General features: G+C 46.6%; 1 protein-coding gene across 3 annotated transcripts in view; it reads left to right on the top strand.

Annotated features, from left to right (window-relative positions):
• Nucleotides 1-17,110, top strand: part of STRN3 (striatin 3) — a 105,559-nt gene that overhangs the window by 30,193 nt on the left and 58,256 nt on the right. For all 3 annotated transcript variants that reach the window (XM_054028093.1, XM_054028091.1, XM_054028090.1), the window contains exon 2: nucleotides 8,814-8,917. In XM_054028093.1, coding sequence (XP_053884068.1) covers nucleotides 8,814-8,917 — 104 coding nt within the window. The remainder of the gene's footprint in view (nucleotides 1-8,813; nucleotides 8,918-17,110) is intronic.

Genomic DNA, 17,110 nt, shown 5'->3' with positions numbered 1-17,110 from the left:
AATGCCACTCATAACATCTCTTAAAGCATGGTAATACACAGTAATGGAATTATATTTTGCAGGCACACTTTATAATGATCTGTTTATAGTTACTTGCAGATCCAAAGTATCTGGGGATTATAAGCTATTCAAAAATATTTGGGCATCAATTATATATTTGGTTTCAGTGCTTGCTAACTGAATTAATATTTAGTGTCCATACTTTAAAAAAAAAAAAAAAAAAAAAAAGCGTTTTAACAGCCATAATATATTTGCTCATGTAAGCTGTGACATGATATGAAGTTGCTCAATTATAAGTACTCAAAATGCTTTGGTTATTGGTTAACAATTCTAGTATGTCATTGCACCAATGAATGTCATGATTCATTGATGGACTGTTATTTTGGGTAAGTTAGTCAAGTCTCTGCATACCATCTGATACATTAGGAAAACAGGTGAAAGCAAGGGACAGAAATAGAAAGCTTGTTGGCTGGAATAGTTGGCAAATTAGCTCTTGTGCTGAGTAATACTGTATGCGTGTATGAGTAGGTGGGTGACTTCAATCCAGCTTTGTAAAGTAATCCTCAAAGGCAAATAATTCAATTACTGGGTGAAATTCTATGGCCTCTTATGCAGAAGATCGGACTAGATTATCATAAATAGTCCTTTCTAACCTTAAAATCTATTCTAACAAAAAAACATAAAACTCACTCACACTCTCCGCCTGTCATTAAGGTTACAAAATCCTGCATTTAAAAGTAAGGAAATGCTGCAATTAAGGTGCCCGTACAACCTTAATTTGGTCCCCTTGTGTGTATGCTTTAGATAGTAAGTGATCATGAAATTAGTGACTATTTTTTTTTCGGAGGATCCCTGCCTCTTTTTGCGAATTAATAGTTACTCAGTATTTCCTCTTTATCCTCCATATTCAGTGTACGATACCAAGTCCTACTTAATGCACACTATCCATACCCTGCACTGAATACAAAATTATTAATTTCCTCATGAGCATTTCTGTGGTTTTCTCACCACACTGTCTGAATGGTTCACAAATATTAATGAATTTATCTTCAAATCAACTGTAAAATTATATAATGGTGGTATTCCCATTTTACAGAGAGGGATCTGAGGAAGAGAGATTAAGACCAAAATTGTCAAGTGTTCTCTAATTTTCGGGCCTGACTTTTCGGAGTACTTACTATTTTTATAGTATCTCACAAGTTCAAAGCATATCTCCAGTTGACTTCAATTGCAGGCAGTTGAAGTACTCAGCACTTCTACAAATCTGGCTTGATGTGTCTCATTGGGCACCAAGAAAATGAGGACTAGACAATTAGTGGCTGACTTTGAAATGTTTGGTTAAGTGACTTGCCCAGCATCTTGCAGAAACTCTGAGGCATAATCAGGGATCGAATCAGATTCTCTAGTGTGGCATTCAAACTACCTTAATCATAAAACCATCTTTCTCTTTTTGCAGTCCCCTGCCTCATTCATTACACACCTTCCAAACTGTGCAGCAAATAAGGCAAGGGTCTGACAAACAGCAGCCTTATTCGCTACACAAGTTTGGTTCTTCCACAGAGCACTGTCCATCCTAGAAAGTGATGAGAACCACACTTTACAAAGTGGATTTCATTGTTACTTATTTACAGCAGAGAAATGTAGAGACTTGAGACATATAAGTTCAGTTTCAGTCTAGAGAGGAATGTGCTCTTGTTGTTATACTCTTGTGCCCATAGCCTGTTCCTGTCCTTTTACGCCTATCCTGGACGTGGTTCTGGACCATCTCCATCTCTGTGTGTCTGTTCATCCTCTCTGCTTCTCCCAACCCTCACATCTCCTACAACTTCCTCTCCTGACCTGCTGCTATTGTCCCACTGTTCTCCCACCGCTGTATTCTTGTTAGTTTGCATCCTCCTTTGTCCTCCACCTGAGCATCGGATGAAGGAACATTTAGAGCACAGGAGAGACAATCTCCCTGCTTTTGGTTTCCTTGCCTGGCTTCATAGTATAGAAGTTCTCAAAATCCAAGAGCTATAGCAGTATTGCCAACCCAAAGTGTCTAAAAATCATGATAGGCTCCAAAAAATGATGATTGGCTTAAAACTCAGATTTATAAAATATGTTGTTTTTTTTCTGTTTTAAGACTGTATACTGCTACCCATTGCTGTGGTATGAGTGCTTCCATGCAAAATTGAGAGTGTTAGGTTTTTTGTATTTGCCTTCAGGTATTGGACTGCTTAAGGCTCATGTTTTCAAGTTCTTCTCCTTGGCCATGAGAGCTAGATAATTTTTTTTCTTTTTTTTTTTTTAAATAAAAGCTTAGGTTCTCAGGTGGTAATCTGATTCTGGCAACTGTGGCTTTAAGAAAAACACCAAATATTGTGAGACTTGTGATAGATCTGCAAGAGTTGGCAATTCTGGTACTGTATTTTCAGTTCATAATGTTTATCTCATGCACTGTATTTTAAAGACAGCAATTGTTTAGATAACACATCTGTTTAAAATACTGTGCAAACGTTAAATAATTATTCCTTTTTCTGTTCAGGTATTTGTTCTTCTTTTGCTTAATTCCACAGTATAAATTAACCTAAATTCAAATTCATCATTATGGTTTAACTGTAGGATCCAGTAGATAGAGATGTAAAGATAACAAACTCTTCCTGATTCTGTTGCTTTATATGCCAGGTGCATATCTTCATCTCCATTGTTGTCTAATTTGGTATGATTTTAGTACCCCAGAGGAGACCAAGGACATTTACACATTTTGTTCCTTTGGAAAATTGTAGACCGCTTTCTCCATAGCAAATCTCCTGTAGAAATTCCCTCTGTTAAAACGCCAAGGGAGATTAGTGTCTTGAACTGTAGGGCCTAGATGGTAGCTTACTTGGTCCAGGACAGAGGCTCATTATATAAGCTGTTGAAAGTGCTGCAGAATCCTCCTACAGAATTCAACAGGCCTACCATGTAATATGGGAATCTTCAAGGAGGCAGCAAAACCAGTCAAACGGGGGGGAACCCTAGAGCAGGTTTATTGCAAGAAGCCAGGTTCTCTCAAGCCACGAACATTTTTTTTATTTTTATTTTTTTGTTCTCATTCCAAAGTACGAATCATTTGGGCAGGACATTCTTAACCAGATCTAACAAGAAATTGAGGCTTTATCCTTGAGAATTGCAAACAGTCCTCAACTAAATGTTTTTCTCATTTTTGTAGGAAAGACTAATTTAAGACTTGTTGTGTCTTCAGGTGCTGGTTCCTGTGTGTATTCCACATGTGGATATGCCTGCACACCATGCGCCTGAGACTGGAAAACCTTGCAAATAGTGTCCCTTTGGTTTGCACCCACACCCTAGAACACCAGGAGTGTTAGGGGAGGTGCGCCAGTCCAACCACCTCTCTAGTTTCTTCTTACTATCACATGGCCTGACTTGGAATCCTCTATATCTGGAGCTATCGTCACATCCACCTTCATCTCTGTAAATATTTTTGTATTTAGTTGTTAGTAGATTTTAGTGTGTTTTATAGTACTTTATATAGTTAGTGCAGCTTAGTTTTTCCCCACTTCAAGGACCATCTCCTTTTCCCCTTCGCTTTTGGGAGTAGGACTATGACCAGCATTCTGTATTCAAAAACTGTCTCCTCTGCCCTCCTTTTTGGTAAGTGATAACCACCAGTACAACCTTTGCTGTCTTGAGATGGCTTATCTGTCTGCCAAGTGTAGTATCTGTCACTCCTTCCCACCCCGGACCCGAGAGTAACAAGATCTCTAACTGAGGAAGCACCTCATGCAGAAAGCCATGAGATCCCAGTCAGATCCAGGCCAGGGAGCCCCCTCTACGTCCGTGTCAATCCTCGAGCAGCACCTCTCCAAACATAAACACTAGAATAGAAGCCAGATCAGATAAATCTAAAGACCTGATGTCCTGAGAGTAAGGGTACGTCTATACTTACTTCCTGGTCCGGATGTAAGCGATCGATCTTCTGGGATCGATTTATTGCGTCTTGTCTAGACGCGATAAATCGATCCCGGAAGTGCTTGCCGTCGACGCCGGTACTCCAGCTCAGCGAGAGGAGTATGCGGCATCGACGGGGGAGCCTGCCTGCCGCGTCTGGACCCGCGGTAAGTTCAGACTAAGGTACTTCGAATTCAGCTATGTTATTAACGTAGCTGAATTTGCGTACCTTAGTCCGAAGTGGGGGGTTAGTGTGGACCAGGCCTAAGTGGCACTCTCACAGACATAAAAACAGATTCTTCTTTAAGCATGCTTCCAGAGAAGGGATCTCTCCCTGACTCCTTTCAAGTCTGGTGAGCCTTTGTGCTCAGGTCCCAAGGCCTTAGGTCTCCCTAAGCCTCCTGACCATGAAGGGAAAGTGTGCAGGAGCAGAGCTCCAATGGTACTAGCCCTATTACTGATGCCTGGCCTGGCCTGGCCCCATAAGGACCCACAACCACAAAATCTGTCATGACACCAGATCTAGGAAAACTGTCAACTGGGACTCCTTTTATTCCAGGACAGGCTGAGACATATACAGATCTTCACTCTCCTGGACCCACAATCTCCTCTGCTTTCTGTCCTGGTCTTTGAGGGACATTTTCACCCCAGCAGAAGATCCTGCCTCAAGTAGAAAGAGTTAGCCGCCTAGTCCATCCATGAGCTAGAGCTTCCTCCCACTGGTGGAGACAGATCTGGCCTTCTCATTGGCTGAATCCAGTGTCCAGGATGATCCATCACCTCCCCAACCCAGGGAGGTTAGCCAAAACATGGCTTTGAGCATGGTTACCCTCCAATGCCTTGCCTGCCACTTCAACCAGGCCTTTGACCCTTCATACTAGCCCCATTTGGGTCCATGGTATCCTTATGCACGATGTCTTGGATCTGTGCACTCTATCACAGAGTTGTCATTCCTCTCCTCCTAGACATCAGCTGCTGGCTGCGCAGGAGTACATGGAGAAGGAGGAGAATGATCTCGATTTGTTCGTATAGGTGGTAACAACAGTGTATCATCTTCCTCACCCAATGAGGCAATTGTCCCATCTTCACCATTCCTACCTGATGACCATAAACAATATCAAGAAATATTGCAGAGTGTGGTAGCATTACTTCAGATTCCATTAGAAGTTCAAAATAGGTAGCACAAGATTTTGATTATCCTGCAGCCCATTCAGGCAGTTCTCACAGTGAATGAGAATGGCTAGAGTAGTATGGCATACACCAGCAATGTGTACCCCAGCTTCTAAAAGGGCTGTGAAATGTTTATGCCTGCAATGGGCAGAATTCTTGTTCACCAACACAGCTCCCAATTCCCTAATATAACAGACAACCATGGAAAGCAGCACTCTAAGGCTGCCCTGTGGACAAAGAAGCTAAACACCTGGACCTTCTGGGGAGGAAGGTACTGTATTTTCATCCACCAGCCTCCAGTTCAGAATTTCTAACTACCAGGCTCTGTTAGTAAAATACAATTTTTCTGAACTAATTGAAGTTCCTGGAGGTCAGAAATAAAGTCCCACAGGATGACAGGGCTCAATTCCAAGCCCTTGTTGAGGAAGGTAGACTTGGGGCTAAAACCTCACTGCAAGCTGCAGTGGACGCAGCTGATAATGCATCAAGATTTATGGTGATCACAGTAGTAATACAGCAACAGTCATGGAGGATAGAGGCCAATTTTTGACCTAGATCAGCTGGATATTTTTATTCACAAATTAAAATTTCTCGTCAGTAATTCATTTCTTGAAAAAGGACACATGGTTCACAGCTCTTGACACAAAATATATTTACTTTCATGTGGACATCCACTCATCATGACAGGACAGAATATTCCTTAGATTTCTGATAGGACAGGAACACTGCAAGTTCTGGATACTCCTGTTTGGTCTGTCAGCAGCACCTAAGGCTTTCATAAAGGTATTCAGTGGTGGCAGTACAGATGAGACGAAACAGCTACAGTCTTCCCATATTTGGACAGGTGGCTTCTAACAGGCAGATCTCATCTGGAAGTTGTCAGCTACTTTGTCCTTTTCCTGTCTCCTGTCGTCTCTGGGAATCTGTGTGAACATGAAAGGGTCTACTCTGACTCCCACACAACTCATAGACTTTATAGGGGCAGCCATGGACTTGACTACAGCAAATACCGATCTCCTTGGGGACAGTGTTAAGGGCTTTCCCTTCACCCTTCCCCTGGCTCTGGTCACAAAGACAGAAAGCAGAAGACCAGGAGTCCAAAGGGCAGGCAATGCAGTCTTTATTGGGATTAATCAAGCAAGCATATCCATAGCTCTGCACACCAGTAGAGCTTTTTTCCCAGTGTCCCCCTCCCCTTCCTTAGCAGGCATAATTATACCTGCAGTGCATGCCTTTGGTCCCACCCCTTACATTTTATGGTCATGTTCTGTTTTGGAGGGTCTTGGGTCTGGGGGCTTTAGTACCACCTCTTTTGTATCCATGGGAGGGGTAAGAAGTGAGGTTGTGCTCTGATCAGGGACAGGCATTTTTTTGGATTTTAGTGTTTCTCCCCCATCCCCTTCGTCCCTCCCAACTGTTTGCTTGACCTTATCTTGGGAGAGGAGTTGAGGCAGGACTGTTCAAGTGTACGCTCATATATTAAACTTCCACTCTGTCGAGCAACACTTTAAGTCTGTCTCATCTCTTTTCACCTCATCTGCTTGTGAGCAGATGTAACACACAATGTCTTTGTTCTTTATTCACACACATTAAAAAAATCAAACCCAAAATTCTATCTCAGGCTAACAGGCCCATATACTAACAGGCAGATTCCATGCCACGAGCAGTCTGATAAAGCAAGTCACTCACTAACGCCAAACAGTCTAGATCTTTGTTTCTTTATTAGGCCACATGGCTTTCTGTACTTGAGTAACATGCACCAAGCTCCATCTCCATTGTCTGCAACCCTGGATCAAGTCAGTCTATATGCCAGAGAGTCACAGCATAGTGACAGTCTCCAACAGTGTCAGGGCTTCACTCACCTGGTGGATAAACTCGGAACATGTATGTGTTTTGAGTCCCTTTTTCTAACTCCCACACCTGACATGATGATAATTACAGATGCACCTATTATAGGCTTGGGAACCCACATGGGCATCCACCCAGCACAAGGTATGTGGACACCTTGGAGTCAGGAGACACAGTCTCCTGGAACTAAGACTAGTCAGACAGGTCTGCAATGCATTCTTCCCACTCACGTGATCCCGTCACGGCCAGATAATGCCAGACAACATGATGACTGTCTTCTATCAAAACAAACAAGGAGGGGCAAAATTCCTCCCACTGTGCATATCGGTGATCAGCTTATGGAACTGGTGAATATAGAACCTCATCAATTTCTGCAGGGTACATCCCAGGCACTCAGAACATGCTGGTGGACAGCCTCAGTCCACCTGGGAAAACATCTGTATGGACAGATGGGTTTTAGATATTACTCATTTTTGATTATCATACAATTTCAGGCTATTCACCCTTACCATTCCTCTCCCTCTCCTTTTTCAGGGACCCCTTTCACTAATTGCTTCTACGAGAGGAATTTCAATGCTTGTTAGAACTTGGAGCTACAGAAGAGGTTTCCTTTCAATTAAAAAGAAAAGGTTTCTATTCTCATATTTTCCTTCTACCACAAATAAAATGAAGATGGTCAGGTCATTCTAGATTTGAGACTGCTCAAGACTTTTCAGAATGGTGACTCTTGTTTCTATACTTTTGAAAACTCTACTGGATTGGTTTGCTACTGTGGATATGCTTAATCCGTATTTTCATATCTCCATCCATCCTGCTCTAAAAAAAAGTCTAAGATTTGTGGTAGAAACGGCCCATTACCAGTAAATATTTGGCTCCAAGTGTCTTGACAAAGTGACTGGTTATAGTGACTTGGTATCAGAACTGGAAAATTGTTCATCCAGACTTAGCATCCCTGTATCTGATAGCCTGGATATTAGCTGCTTGAATGCGGCTGAGAAAATCTGTTCTTAAGAAGTTCAGGACATTTTAATAAATAGTAGAAAACTTTCTATGGGAACTACTTATAACTGTAATTGGAAAAGATTTGATGCTCTGATCGGATTATTTCCCTTTTCTAGGCTGATTTTTCCTTTCATTTTAGATTACCTTCTGTCCTTAAAATCCTCTGGGTTATCAGTTAGTTCTATTAAAGTGAATCTAGCTTCAGTATCTGCCTGTCATCCTAAGATTAATGGTTTTAATATATTTTTCTCATTCTATTTCAAAAAGATTTCTTAAGGGTCTAGTTCAAGTATTTCCCCTATAAAGGATTCATCTGCTCTATGGTATCTGAATATTGTGTAGTCAAGTTTAATGAAAACCCTGTTTGAACTGAGTCGCGGGGCCACGGAGCTGCCACGCTCCGCTGGAGCTCCAGCCAGGAGAGTGGGGCCGCGGGGCTGCCACGCTCCGGCTGGCGCTCTGGCCAGGGGAGTGGGGCCCCCAAAGACGACTGCCGCCGGGGTGAGTGCGCAGAGCCCTCTTAGGCGCGGGGCCCGATTCTGGGGAATCGGGCGAATCGGCCTAAAGCCGGCCCTGGTCTGTGTATTCAACAACCTGGCCTGTTTCCCCTCTATTGGAAGTCCTTAGAAGATTTCAACTGGGGAAGGAACTAAGTGTTTGGTCTGCCTTTCCCCTGTATGCCTTTGGTTGGGTTGCATTAAAACATTCGGTGAAGCAAATATTTGTCAGTAATGCTTTCCGCTACAAGGATTGAAACTAAATATTACCAAACAAACTCTTGTCATTCAGTGAACTAGATTGTGTTTATCTGTACTGCAGGTTAATGGAACAAAACAAATCTATTCTTTTTGTGTTTTCAGGCTCGGATAGCTTTTCTACAAGGAGAAAGAAAAGGTCAGGAAAACTTGAAGAAAGATTTAGTAAGAAGAATAAAAATGTTAGAATATGCATTAAAACAAGAAAGGTATGTTTTCATGTTCATTCTCCATTTTTTTGCCATCAATTTGGTCTAAACTGAAATTGAGTCTGCAATTCCTAAATATCCTACTGAAAAAATCCCTAAAACTAAAGGCCAATTTTTTCTTAAACTGGCTGTTTTGCTGGCCTACAGAAATAGAATTTTGTACTTCTGCTGCTGCCACAATAGCAGTCAAATAACGTTTTCAAAGTTGAATGTTATGATGTATGAAGAAATGTTGGTGTAATATCCTGTGTTGTTGTATTAAACACAAAGAGCATTGTCCATTTTACCTTTCGTAAATCAGAAAATAACTGTGTGACAGAAAAAAACAAAACTGGAATCCACCACTGATTTTCAGACTTCTAAAGACATAGAAGAACTATAAAAAATTTACTGTGCTTCTCCTGCTCCATGTTATACAGACGAGACTCAGATCATAAAGAAAAGTAGTATTTTCTTTTTTAATCATTTTTTGATTCTTTGTTTCACAATGTGAAATGTGCATTTTACATTTCAAAGATCAGTATTCCTTAAGCATGAATGTCGCACTCTGAGGTGGTGTTTCTAAATGAGGCATATGAAGGCATATGAAGGTTACATAGCGAATACCTAACATCACTTGTTTCTCACCTATTAAACTAGTACTGGCACCTTAAGAATGTCACACAAAGATTGTTTTGCATTTAGTGAATGTACATTATTGCTGCCCTTTCAAACCTAAACAATTTTCTATTGTATATTTTGGTTGAATGCAAAATATAGTACCTGTTTCAAAGATATTTAGGAATTTAGCTGGTGATATGACAATATTTTTAATGGTAGAGTCAAATTTAGTCCTCAGTTTGAATCTCTTACAAAGTAGGGAAGTTCCACTCAGTGTTACTCTAAGTATGCATTGAAGTGTGCCACCTCCTTCACCCAACTTAAAAATAAGTACATAAATAAATACTCCAACCTATTGTCTAGATCTTCAGTAACCCCAAACTATATTTGGCAACCGCAGTCAACTCAGATATATTTATCCATGCATGTCCTTGACATCTTCAGGCTAGTTGCCCAAGAATAATTCTGTCTGCATATCATCTTTCTTGACTATAGTGACTTGTATTCTAGATGAGTATTGATATGGTGAAGCAATTAAAAAAACTACCTTAAACGCTCCTTCAGTAGTCCCTTTCTAATAAAAATGGTTTTTGGTAGCATGATCTGGTCGGTCACTATGAAAGGATATAACTTAATTAAAAAGTAGTTGAAAGCTGTTATTGAGACTATTGGTAGAATTTTCAAAAGCACTTTTGAAAATGGGATCCAAAAGATCCCATTTTCAAAAGTGACATAAGCCCCTTTTGAAAATTTTATGTGAGGTCACTAAATTCTTTTCAAACCCCTAAAAGAATGATTCTTCCTAGGGAAAGTCTGCAGATCCATTACAATGGGTCTTACATCTTCTTGCAGCTCCTTGGAGGCGTAAACCAGATCTGTCAGTCAAAACATGCTGGGAGCGGCCACATCCCTGAAGGGCTGAGCCAGCCAGTTTGAACTGCCTCCTGCAGCTGCAGGAAGGCTTTATCAGATCTCCTGCTTGGAACAACAAAGCAACAGAAAAGGAATCATTTTTGTTCTTCTTAGTGGGTTTATTGCCTTCTAAGCATTACTGGGCTTCTATTTTTCTGACCAATCCCCAAGGCTAGACGCTGGCAATACCTTTCTGTTACTGCAAGAGCTGGCTACAGCAGCTTCCAGTGCATTGTCTGGGTCAGCCTCTCTTGCACAAATACCTCACAGGCAACTAGAGGAATAGAGAAGTCAACAGAAAAGGGCACAAAAATGCCAGGACTAACTGAACCTCCAAGTGCATTTTGTTACAAGGGAATGTCCTGTAACAGCAGTATTCCTGCTTAGTTTTTCTAATCTCCTACTATTTCCAACCTCTGCTTTAGTGGACAGTGCTTCTTGTCCATTCAAAGCAGACAGAGCTGTTGTTTCAGGCTGTCTGCAGACTGAGGAAGACATCATTGCATCAATGTACATTTCATTCACGTGTGGAACATTAGCTTTGCAACCACGAGTTTCCAGATTTTTTTTTTTAAATGAAGGCTAAGGTGTTGCAGAATCTGAATATGGAAGGAGGCCACACATAAGTGTATTAGGCAGACTGAGTGTTTAACAACTGTGATCTAATCTACATTTTAGAATTGTTTTATTGGCTTCTGATGAGAGAATATTGGTTTAATTTCTTGACTGCATATTCAAAATTAGTTTGCATATTAAAAACAAATCTTATCTAACACGAAGGATAGACTAATCACATCTTACAGTGTTTTCATTAAAATATAATTTGAAGTGATTACTTTCTCTGATCTATGTCCACTCAAATTGGATACCTATCTTATGTCTAGGTAGAAGATAAAATTAAATCTGTTATACATTGAAAGTATAGCTCTAAGATCAAAATTATAAGTTCTTTCTTAAAATATTTGTTCTTCTTCGAGTGCTTGCTCATATCTATTCCATTAGGTGTGCGCGCGCCGCGTGCACGATCGTCGGAAGATTTTTACCCTAGCAACACCGGCGGGTCGGCTGTGGAGCCCCCTAGAGTGGCGCCTTCATGGCGCTGAATATATACCCCAGCCGACCCGGCGCCCCCTCAGTTCCTTCTTACCGCCCCTGACGGTCGTTGGAACTGTGGAGCGCGGCATAGCTGTCCTCCACTCTCCCTAGCTTACTTAGTCATTCAAAGTTATAGTTATAGTTGTAGTTCTAGTGTTTATAGTTAAATAGTTTTAAAGTTGTTATAGTTGTTATTGTAGTTCAGGGGGTTAAGGGGGTCGTCTCCCCCTTTCTCCCCCGGCCGCGGGCCCGGGCTCATGCCCAACGCTCCCGGCTTCAAGCAGTGCGCCTCCTGCGCTAAGCCTATGCCAACGAGCGACCTGCACGACTCCTGTTTGAAGTGCCTGGGAGAGTCCCACCAAACAGACAAATGCAAGATCTGTAAGGCCTTCAAACCAAGAACCAAGAAGGAGCGGGACTTTCGGCTCAGGCAACTCCTAATGGAGGCGGCACTTAGCCCGGACACTCCTTCCACGGGCCAGACTCCGACGCCTAGCACTTCGGTGCGCAGTGCCCCGGCGGCACCGGCTATGACGACCACGCGAGTGGCGTCAGACAAGCCTCCCCGGCACCGGACCTCGTCGGCACCGCAAACACAGCAAGTGCCGCGGCGCCGGTCATTATCCCCAGGGCATAAAAAAGCCCATAAGACGGGGACGTCCGTGCCGAAGACGCCGGCTCCCCCAGTGCCGGGGGTAGAGCCGCGTCCGCCGGTGGAGCAACGGAAACAGGCGCCTCCAGCACCGTCGACTCCGGCGCCGAGGCCGTCGAGTCCGGTACAAATAGCGTCTCCACCGAGGCCGGCGGTGATACAGTGTCTCCCGTCGACTCCAGAGACCTTCGCGGCGGCGAGAGACTTGATAGCTCTCACGGAGCCGGCACCGCCTCAACCACCGGCACCGACTGTACCGTTGACTCGCCCGGTACAGTCAAGAGGGAAACCTGCCTTGATGCGCCCTCCATCACAAGGGCTGGAACCTCGGCGCCGATCCAGGTCCTGAAGCAGGTCCCCACGCCGCTCGCAGTCCCGGCACCGAATATCGTCTCGGCACCGGTCGTACTCGCGGCCAAGATCTTCGTCGCGGCACCGGTCTACGTCTCGGCACCGCTATGATCGTCGGCACCGATCAACGTCGAGACGTAGTTCTCGGCACCGCCACGCTCGACGCTCGACGTCGAGAGGCCGCTCCCGGCACCGGGCATACTCTAGGTCCTCGTCGAGGTCCAGATCTGACTCCCGGCACCGACGAGGTCATCGGCACCGGTCGCGGTCCCGGCACCGATCGCCGGCACCGCACAGAGATAGATCATCTCCGGACCGGCACCGTGCGGCACCGCAGACCACGGGGATCGTTTCATCTTTCGCGGCACCGCCATGGCCGTCAAGATCGGCGTCTCGCTCCTCGGAGGACCTGTCGAGATCGGCATACCCCCCTCAGGGGCAGGCCGAGGAACGAGACTTGGGCCATTGGCAGGAGAGGGCAGAGGACCACTCTCATGGACCATCTCACTGGTCGTTTTGGACCCCGTGGGCGTATCACCAGGAGCAAGGGGCTTCATTACCATCGACCTCTCGCTCGGGTCACTCGGTCAGAAGGGCCCCAGAATCCACCATCTCTCGGCCTCCGCCTGGAGGCGTGGAGGCTTCTGTGTCCACACCACCCGACACCGTGGACCCAAGTGCAGGTGACGCTCCGACCCAAGACCAGGGGGACCGGGACCCCCCCTTGGATCCACTACCACCGGAGGCGTCCTCCTCCTCCTCTCCGGATGAGGCAGTGGCGGGCACTTCATGCACGGGTCCCCCTCCGATAGATCTTCGGGCTCACCAGGATCTCCTGCGCAGGATGGCCCGTAATATGGACCTGCAGACGGAGGAGATAGTGGAGGTGCACGACCCGATCGTGAATATCCTTGGATCGGATGCCCCATCGAGGGTGGCGTTACCCTTGATCCGCACGATCCAAACGAACGCGGATACGATATGGCAGACTCCTGCCTCCATTCCACCCACAGCGAGAGGGGTGGAAAGGAAATACTTTGTCCCATCTAAGGACTATGGATACTTGTATACACACCCCCAACCGTGTTCACTGGTGGTGGAATCAGTGAATGCACGAGAGCGCCATGGCCAGCAGGCTGCAGCGCCAAAATCAAAAGAGGCTAAGCGGCTTGATCTGTTTGGCCGTAAGGTTTACTCAGCCGGAGGGCTACAACTTAGAGCGGCGAATCAACAGGCGCTACTGAGCCGCTACAATTTCAACTCCTGGAACTCTATGGGGAAGTTTAAGGAGTTGATTCCCCAAGAGTCCAGGGAAGAGTTTGGAGCCATGGTTGAGGAGGGTAAGAAGGTGGCTCGGACCTCCTTACAGGCCTCCCTGGACATAGCGGACTCGGCCGCAAGGACCCTGGCCGCAGGTATCGCTATGCGCAGGACCTCCTGGCTCCAAGTTTCGGGTTTGCCCCCTGAATTACAGCAGACCCTACAGGATTTGCCCTTTGAAGGACAGGGGCTGTTCTCGGAGAAGACGGACTCTCGATTGCAGAGCCTCAAAGACTCCAGGACAATCATGCGCTCCTTGGGGATGCATGTTGCGGGTCCCCAGCGCAGACCATTTAGGCCGCAGCCTCAACGTTTTTACCCCCCTCCACCTCGTCAGAGACAGGACCCTGCCAGAAGGCGAGGGCGAGGTGGTAGGAGAAGATGGGCTGGCCCTCAACCCGGTCAGAACCAAGGGCCACCAAGACCACCTTCAGGTCCTAGACAGAACTTTTGAAGGTGCGGTCGAGGACGGCGCCCCAGTCATCCCCCAGGATCCAGCTCCCTCCTTTCGGGATCGCCTCTCCCACTTCCACCGTGCTTGGTCCCTTATAACTTCGGACCGTTGGGTCCTCCGCACGGTGGAGAGGGGATACGCTATCCAGTTTTCTTCTATCCCCCCCCTCCCACCCCCTTTCCCCGTCCCTCTTCAGGGACCCTTCTCACGAGCAACTTCTTATACAGGAGGTTTCTACGCTCCTGGCCATGGGGGCCATAGAGGAGGTTCCGATAGACTTAAGGGGCAGGGGATTTTATTCCCGTTACTTCCTGATCCCCAAGTCCAAAGGAGGTCTGCGGCCCATCTTGGACTTGCGCGGACTCAACAAATTCGTAGTAAAGTTGAAGTTCCGCATGGTCTCTTTGGGGGCCATTATCCCTTCCCTCGATCCTGGAGACTGGTTCGCCGCCCTCGACATGAAAGACGCATACTTTCACATCTCAATTTACCCACCTCACAGACGCTTCCTGCGATTCGTGGTAAACACGGTGCACTACCAATTTACAGTCCTTCCCTTCGGCCTATCCTCGGCCCCAAGGGTGTTCACGAAATGTATGGCTGTCGTGGCAGCGTACCTTCGTCGGCAAGGGATACAGGTGTTCCCGTACCTAGACGACTGGCTGGTGCGCGGTCGCACCAAGGAGCAAGTTCAAGCTCACGTCCACAGAATAGTGCACACATTCAACAAGTTGGGCATCCTACTCAACAAGGACAAATCCACTTTAGAACCTACCCAGAGAATAGAATTCATCGGCGCAGTTCTAGACTCCAGACGTGCACAAGCCATCCTGCCAGACAACCGATTTGGCACCATCACGAACCTCATTCAAGGGCTCAAGGCCTTCCCAACTACCACGGTGAGGTCGTGCCTTACCCTGCTGGGTCACATGGCTTCCTGCACGTACGTAACCAGGCATGCCAGACTTCGACTTCGCCCGCTTCAAACCTGGGTGTCATCAATATACCGTCCACATCGGGACAGCCTGAACATGGTGGTCACGGTCCCGAACTCGGTCCTGGCCTCCCTCACCTGGTGGCTAGATCACACTGTAGTCTGCGAGGGGATGCCATTTCACGCCCCACAACCCTCCCTGCACCTGGTCACAGACGCGTCATCTCTGGGGTGGGGCGCCCATCTCAACGAACACCATACCCAGGGCCTGTGGACTGCATCCCAGTTAGCCCTACACATCAATGTTCGGGAACTGATGGCGGTACGCCTGGCGTGCCAGGCATTCCTCAATCTCCTACGTGGCCGCTGTGTGTTAGTTCTCATCGACAACACCACGGCCATGTTCTACATCAACAAGCAAGGAGGAGCACGTTCGTCAATTCTATGCCAAGAGGCCATTCGCCTGTGGGACTTCTGCATCGCCCACTCAATCCATCTCACGGCATCGTTCCTCCCTGGAGTCCAGAACACTCTAGCGGACCGACTCAGCAGGTCCTTCCAAACGCACGAGTGGTCTATCCGTCCGGACATTATACATTCCATCTTCCAGAGGTGGGGGTTTCCCCAGATAGACCTGTTTGCATCTCGAGACAACAGGAAGTGCCACGTGTTCTGCTCCCTACAAGGTCGAGCTCCGGGCTCCCTCTCGGACGCCTTTCTGCTTCCCTGGAAAGACCACCTGTTTTATGCCTTCCCTCCGTTTCCTCTGGTCCACAAGGTACTGCTCAAACTGCGCAGAGACCAGGCACAGGTAATTCTGATCGCTCCTGCGTGGCCAAGACAACATTGGTACACCACACTGTTGGAACTCTCGGTTCAGACACCGATCCCGCTTCCGTTGGATCCGGATCTCATCTCTCAGGACCACGGCCGGTTGCGTCACCCCGACCTCCAATCACTCCACCTCACGGCGTGGCTGCTCCATGGTTCACCCAGGCAGAGCAGCAATGCTCGCACTCTGTACAACAGATTCTACTGAGCAGTAGGAAGCCCTCAACACGGACCACGTACCTGGCCAAATGGAAGCGGTTCTCCTGTTGGTGCGAACAACGAGCCACATCCCCGTTGCAGGCACCCATTCCCCTTATTTTGGAATATCTCCTCTCCCTAAAACAGCAGGGGTTGGCGATATCTTCAATTAGAGTTCACCTGGCCGCTATATCGGCCTTTCACCCAGGGGAACTCGCGTCCTCGGTATTCTCTAACCCGATGGTCGTTAGATTCCTCAAGGGCTTAGACCGGATGTACCCACAACAACGTCAGCCCGTTCAGACGTGGGACCTCAACCTGGTTCTCTCCAAGCTCACAGGTCCTCCATTCGAGCCACTGGCCACCTGTTCTCTTTTGTACCTATCCTGGAAGACAGCCTTCCTTGTAGCCATCACCTCAGCAAGGCGCGTTTCTGAACTCAGGGCGCTTACATCCGAGCCCCCTTATACAGTTTTCCATAAGGATAAAGTGCAGCTTCGTCCACATCCTGCCTTTCTCCCTAAGGTGGTTTCTCCCTTTCATATCAACCAGGACATCTTTCTCCCGGTCTTTCATCCCAAACCACATGCCACTCGCCAGGATCAACGTTTGCATTCCCTGGACGTACGAAGGGCCCTGGCCTTCTATATTGACCGCACAAAGCACTTTAGAAAGACGACGCAACTCTTCGTTGCAGTGGCCGACCGAATGAAAGGCTCACCGGTCTCCTCACAACGCCTATCCTCCTGGATTACGTCTTGCATCCGGACTTGCTATGACCTGGCAGGTGACTCAGCACCGCACCTCACCGCTCACTCCACGAGGGCCCAGGCTTCCTCGACGGCT

This window comes from Malaclemys terrapin, chromosome 4 (genome assembly GCF_027887155.1).
Source record: "Malaclemys terrapin pileata isolate rMalTer1 chromosome 4, rMalTer1.hap1, whole genome shotgun sequence".
In the NCBI taxonomy this organism is placed as follows: Eukaryota; Metazoa; Chordata; order Testudines; family Emydidae; genus Malaclemys; species Malaclemys terrapin.
The sequence above is the reverse complement of the archived record's forward strand: the minus strand, read 5'-3'. Positions and strand labels throughout refer to the sequence as shown.